Source organism: Grampus griseus (genome assembly GCF_964374135.1).
Source record: "Grampus griseus genome assembly, chromosome: 14".
Taxonomy (NCBI): Eukaryota; Metazoa; Chordata; class Mammalia; order Artiodactyla; family Delphinidae; genus Grampus; species Grampus griseus.
Genome location: NC_139008.1, coordinates 3,799,990 through 3,805,989, shown reverse-complemented (window position 1 = coordinate 3,805,989; position 6,000 = coordinate 3,799,990). Strand labels below are relative to the sequence as shown.

Here is a 6,000-nt window from a genome sequence, read left to right as displayed (position 1 = left end):
CGTAGGTCGTCCGAGGCGGGTGGCTCCTCGGAGTAGCCGGCTCGCGCCCCCACCCGAGCTGCCGCTCGAAGAACCGGCACTGCCGGGCAGGGTCTGTCCGGGGAGCCCCGCTGCGCGGCTGGGAACCGGGAGCCGCCGCCGCCACCTACGCGTTCCCAGGCCCTGCACCCGGGCGAGCTCTGGCGGGAGGGCCGCGCAGCGGCTCGCGCGGGTGCGGGTATGTGCAGGGAGGGGAGCGCAAGGGGGCTGCAGCCCACAAAGACCCGGGGTATGGGTGGGGGAGGGGGCCTCGCCTGCCCCGAACCTCGGCCCTAATGAAATGCAGGCTTGCTTCGCCACTCCATCCAGGCGCACACTTGGAAAATGCAAACGCCATTGGCAAATCCAGGGCAAACAGGCAGAATTTTTATTAGCAACTAAATGATTTATGGCACACATACCCCGCCGTCAAAATTACGGCGTCTTGAGCATCCAGGAGTGAAAACATTAAACATTTATAAAAATAGGCTTTTGGTTTTTTCCACCCTTCAAGTCCTTTGTATTCCCCACCCCAACTCTCTCAACATACATATTTTTTTCTTGAGCTCTATTAAAACAAAGAAAAACATTCCAGATCCCGGGACAGGGGATAATGGAATGGAGGTTCAGTGTCTGGGGTCTGAATACTGAGCGATGGGGGCTCGGGAGTGGGAGGGCTTACTAGGAACCCACAGAGGCCTCTGGATAAGACTGGAGGACACTCTGCGCCCACCCGGGGTGCGACCCCACGCACGGCCCCTTCCCCAGTCTTGGCTTTCAGCAGCCTCGTGCAGCTCAACTGCATTTACTTTATTTTCTGCCGTCACCCCCCTCCCCCAAGGCACATAGACACAATACCTCCTTTCTCTAACCCCCCTCTCCTCTCCGTCTTTGCTCTGGCCGTCCCGGGGCTGCAACGGGAGCCTCCCGCCGCCCCGGCCGCTACTGAGACCTGCGTGCCCTGCTCCGCCGCTTGTTCCCCTCGGCTCCGGCTATTTTCGTGGCTTTCTTTCCTTCTCACTCCTCCCTCCCCCCCACCCCCGCCCCGCAGAGCTCCAGCTTCCAAAAGAGGGCAGCCTAGAAACCAGCGCAGGAGGCTCCAGGAAGGGCAACTTGAAACTGCCCTCAAGAGGCTGAACTTTTTTCCTCAAATTTATACTGGAATTAAATTAGACACCCCCAGTTCGCTCTCCAAGCCTACCCCCCTTCTTTTTCTAAAAGTGGCGAAAAGAAAATAGAACGAATGGGCGCTAACTAGCTCATTTTTCCCCCCTCCAGAAAAGTTGCCTTAAAAATGGATTGAAAAAAAAAAAAAAAGAATAAACGATGCGAAAACGCTGAGTCCGCAGCGCAGGGCGAAAGAGCGGGCTTCTCTAGTTTTAATTAAAATCTAATCACCGCGGTTGCTCTCTGAGGCAGGATCGCCAAGGATTTCTGCCCCTCCAAGCTTCCTTTTGAGGGTACGTAATGCCTAGCCGGGCACGGGTCCCTGCGGGGCTGCGGAGGGAGCGGGCCCCTAGGGCTGCCCCTCCGACCGCATCCGCACTCCTCGTGCCCGCAGCCAAGTAGGTTGCCGCGGGCAGCTCCCGGCTACTCAACCCAGAAAGGATTTTGCTGAAAGCGCAAAATAAAAGTACAAAGTCTGGGGGATTGGGGCTCCCCTCCCCCTCCGGCTGCCGCGGCCAGCCAAGCACTTTTTGGGCTTGGCTGCTGCTTCCTCTGAGCTCAACAGATTTTTTTTTCCCCCGGTCTCGCCCTCCCTGGAGGGGGCACGGCGGATGGAAGGCGAGAGAGGCCCCCAGCCAAGAGGTTTTTAATATTACACTTTAATAGGTTTCAGAAGGCCCCGTGGAGAAATGCTAATAGGCTGAAATGTCAGAATCGAGAGGGAGTCAGTTCGCGCTCAGCCGATCTAATCCTTTTTTCTGCTCTGATTTTTTTTTTGTGGGGGGAGAAAGGGAGGGGAGCGCCCACGCAAAGAGAGCCTTTGGGGAGGGGCGCGGTGCAAAGCGCCGCAGCCCGGGCCGGGGCCGAGCGGGGGGCGCGCCCTGGCCCGCGTTTCTATAGGAACCCCTTTTAGGAGATTAGAGACTCACCCGCTGCCCGCCGCCGCGGCCTCTCCAAAATATTAATCAGTAACCATCTGACACCGCGTTTCAGGGAGGAACCCGCAGACCGGGGCAAGGAAAACCGTCTTCTCGCCTGCCCATCCCACCCAACCGCGCAGTTCGGGGAGGGAATGAATCGCTGCTTTGTTTTAAAGTGGGGTGGGGGGAGGAGGGAAAAAGCAGCCCTTGTCCGTTTTGGCGTCTCCACCGCACGTTGTAGAAGGCGCGCCCCAGGGGAGGTGGGGAGCCGGGGGCCCGGGCCCGGGGTGCAGCCCGCCGGGCCTCTGGCTCTTCCCGGCTCGCTCGGCTTGTCACCTCCTCCTGCGAGCAGGAAGCTGACAGGCGGCCCATTAAACTGCGCCTTGCAAAGCCCTGGATTGCGGCGACAACCATCTTCCTCTATTTTGATCACTCAGCCCAGACGCTGGGGGAGGGGGGAGGAAAAAGGAGGAGGAGGAAGGGGGGGGTCCGAGCTGGTGGAGGGGGAGGGCTGCCTAGAAACGGCCCGGAAAAATTCTCACCACCAGTTTTGATCATTCAGCCCCACCGAGGGGAGCCTAGAAACTGCTGGAGCCCCTAGGTCCGTAATTGGTTTTATAGGGATGGCTGAGGGCCAAGGTGTTTACATGCGCGTGATTGGCGGCGCGCGCGGCCAATGGGTGGCGGCCGGGGGCAGGCCTGGGGGGGAGGCGGGCACCCGGGAACAATGCGTGTTTCTTCGCCGTAGAGTGTTCCCCTCCCCCACCCTCCCCTTTCCCGCCCCCCCGCGGCTTTTTTTTTTTTTTTTTTAGATCCAGCGAGAGGAACTTGAAAGGGGGGTTGTGTAATGTACCTTTTCCAATCCCGGGCTGTATATGGAGATTTGGGATTCTTTAAACCGGCGCTACCTGGATTTTATTAAAAAGCGGGGAGCTCGGCGGGAGGAAAGCTGGCTTTTCCGGGGGCTGCGGGAGCCCGGCCGCGGGAGGGCGGAGGAGTTGGCGCGCCGAGCGCTCGGCCCGGGGAGCGGTTTTCTACCAAAAAAAGGAAAGGCGGGCAAAAAGTGTGAGGCGGCTGCGGGTGGCGAAGGGGAGCAGCGGCCGCGGGATGGCGGGCAGCACGGGCGCCTAGCCGCGCCGGGAGCCGGGGCCGCCACCGGAGTCGCCGTCGCCTGGAGCCGGGAGCCCTGCCGCGCCAGGTACGCCGCTGGGCCACCCGCCTGCCCCTGGCCGGGCGCGATGGTCTCCAAACTTCTCCAGATGGCCCCCCACCCCGCCTCCCCCCTCGGGGTGCGCCGGGGATACCCTCAGCTCTCCAGCTCCCGAGGACAGAATCGGGGGACCAGGGCCGGCATGGTGGGGTGCCCCGGGAGGGGTGGGGGCAAGTCCCTGCGCCCCGGGCGCCCACCTGAGCCCCCAGCCCTGCTCTAGCCCGCCCAACCGGGCCGAGGGGCGTCGGTTCCCTTCTCGGTTCCCGGCAGGCGGTGGGGGAGCCAGGGACGCCTAGACGTTTTCGATTATAGGCTGTTTTTAATTAAAAGCCGGAATTCAGCCATTTTAACTGCATTTAAGAGGGGAAGAAAAGTAGGGAGAACGCAGCAGAGCCCGCAGATGACCGAGCCAGCTTCTCTACCAGAGCAAGGGTGTTCCGGGGGGCTTCACCCCGACTTCCCCAAAGTGGGGCGCTGGGGCATGACCCGAAGCGCTGGCTTTTAAAAGAAAGCTACACAAAGAATTTTTTTTTTTTAAATCACGGAAAGCTCATCGCCTGACATGTATCTTCGGATGTGGCGATCTTAGATTTTTCTAAAGTAAACGCGGATCTGGTAACCAGAGCCTGATGGGAGGCAGCGAGGGAGGGAGGGGGTGTTTGTAACCAAAACCGGGTTAAAATAAGCATCCTTAGCAAAGTTGGGGAGGGAGGCTGGAGGACGCCGGGGGGTTGCGGCTGAGAGGGTCTGCAGCTCCGGGGCCTGGCCGCCGGTCGCGGGGAGCAGGGCGGGCACCCGGGAGCCGGTGGCTTTGGCTTGACCGGTGGCTCTAGGAGCGCCCGGGCCTCTTGGAATCAGGAATCCGAGCTGCTGAGGGCAGACGGAGAGCGAGGGCAGGGTTGGCTCCCAGACCGCCTCCCGCCCCCACGGGAATCGGCAAATCTTTAAAATAAACAGCTTTATACTGGAACTACAGGGGGATTTGCCCAACGCTGGGGGAGGCGCCCCTCGGTCGGCCCGCGACGCGAAGGTTTTCTTTGTAGGTTATTTTTGGGGTTGGGGGCAAGCTAGGGTAGGAGCGAGACCCTTGAGTCTCTCCCTTCCCCTCTGACGCCCCCCAAATTCCCCGCGCCAGGCCACGTCCTCGGGCCGCAGGATTCCCAGGCCAGGGCGCTGGAAAATGAAACCAAAGCTTGTTTTGAAGGATTCTTTCCAGTCCTCGGGCGAGAATGCCACGTCTCGGCTCTTCGGACTTAGGCTCTGCGACTCACAGTGGCCCGAGGGGGGTGGCACGAGGGGGCGATGAGTCTCTTTAAAAATAATAAACCCGCTTAGCACCCTCTTTCATGAAAAAACTACTAATTCCGAGGCTCGGGGCGAGCTCAGGGGAACCAAACTCAGAAAAGGGAGACAAGGGCTCCCAAAGGTTAAGTATTAAACTTTCCAGATAAGATAGTTACATAGTGTTTAGGGAGACATTTCGAACTGCTCATGGAAAGGTTTCACTGTTTGAAACCCCGGAGCATGTGACGCCCAGGAATCCAACACACTTCGGAGGTTTGTATTGACGCGCTCGGGGCGCGGCCGAGGGGCCTTCCCCAGTTTCGGGAGCACCCGTGAGCTGCCGAGGCAGAGTCTGGGGCTGGGGCGTAGCGCGCCACCGGCCACCTTTTGAGCCGTTGCCCGTGAGCCCGATGCCGCCGAAGGAAGGAGCATGGAATTTAACTTTTTATGGAAAAGGGGCTACTCCCGATTTCATTTCTGGCCACCACATCGGCAGCCCCCGACCCCGAACGGCATAGACGACTTTCTGAACTTGTTTCTTTTTTCCCCTCCTTTTTCTTTTTCCCCCTTCTGTTTCTTCCGCGGCCCGTCTCCTCTCCCCGCCAAGACGCCTTGTGCGCCGCCTCGCGCAGCTCCGCCTGGCCGCCCGGAGGGCCTCCACCACCGGCCGTCTGTGCGCCTCGGGCCGCAGGCCCGCCGCCGAGCGCAAGACCCGCTGGCCGCCGCCGCCATGCACGCCGCGGAGCCCCCGCCGCCCGAGGACTCTGGGACTACGTCGAGGCCGAACTTTTAGGTCCCACTGAACTAGGCCCGCGGGCCGGGTGGGGGGCTGGCCGCGGCACTCCCGCGGAGGATGGATGGCCGAGACTTCGGGCCCCCGCGGTCTGTGCACGGCCCCCCGCCGCCGCTGCTGTCCGGCCTGGCCATGGACAGTCACCGCGTGGGCGCCGCCACGGCCGGACGCTTGCCCGCTTCAGGCTTGCCCGGCGCGCTGCCGCCCGGGAAGTACATGGCCGGCCTCAACCTCCACCCGCACCCGGGTAAGTGCCTTGCGCGATGCCCGCCCCCAGTAGTCTCCTCGGGATCCTGGGAGGGAGGCCCGGGGAAAGTGCTAGGTCCGTTCCCCCCCCACCCCCGGCGTTCGCAACGGGGGTTCGGCCCCTCCTTCTCCCTCGGCCGGTCCACTGGGTGCCCATGGGTTGCCGGCAGGCTCAGTTCCCGGGCCGGGGAGACCCCTGGGCCCGGGGCAGAGGCCAGTCTGGAGGCTCCGGTGGAGAGGGGCGCGCGACTCAGCTGCCTTCCCCGGCGCTTCGGGCCCTCCCAAGGCGCTCGAGTCTGCCGAAACCGGAGCCACCAGGGGCTATTCCAAACCCCGGGCTCCTGCAACTCGAGCCTGGGCTG

General features: G+C 61.6%; 1 protein-coding gene across 6 annotated transcripts in view; it reads left to right on the top strand.

Moving 5' to 3' along the window:
- The first annotated feature begins 5,278 nt into the window (after positions 1–5,278).
- TNRC18 (trinucleotide repeat containing 18) overlaps positions 5,279–6,000 on the top strand; it is an 81,856-nt gene continuing 81,134 nt past the window's right edge. For all 6 annotated transcript variants that reach the window (XR_014297686.1, XR_014297687.1, XM_082670104.1 and 3 more), the window contains exon 1: positions 5,279–5,639. Coding sequence is in view for 4 of the 6 variants with exons in the window: in XM_082670104.1 (XP_082526230.1) it covers positions 5,453–5,639 (187 nt within the window). In the remaining 2 variants the exon portion in view is untranslated. The remainder of the gene's footprint in view (positions 5,640–6,000) is intronic.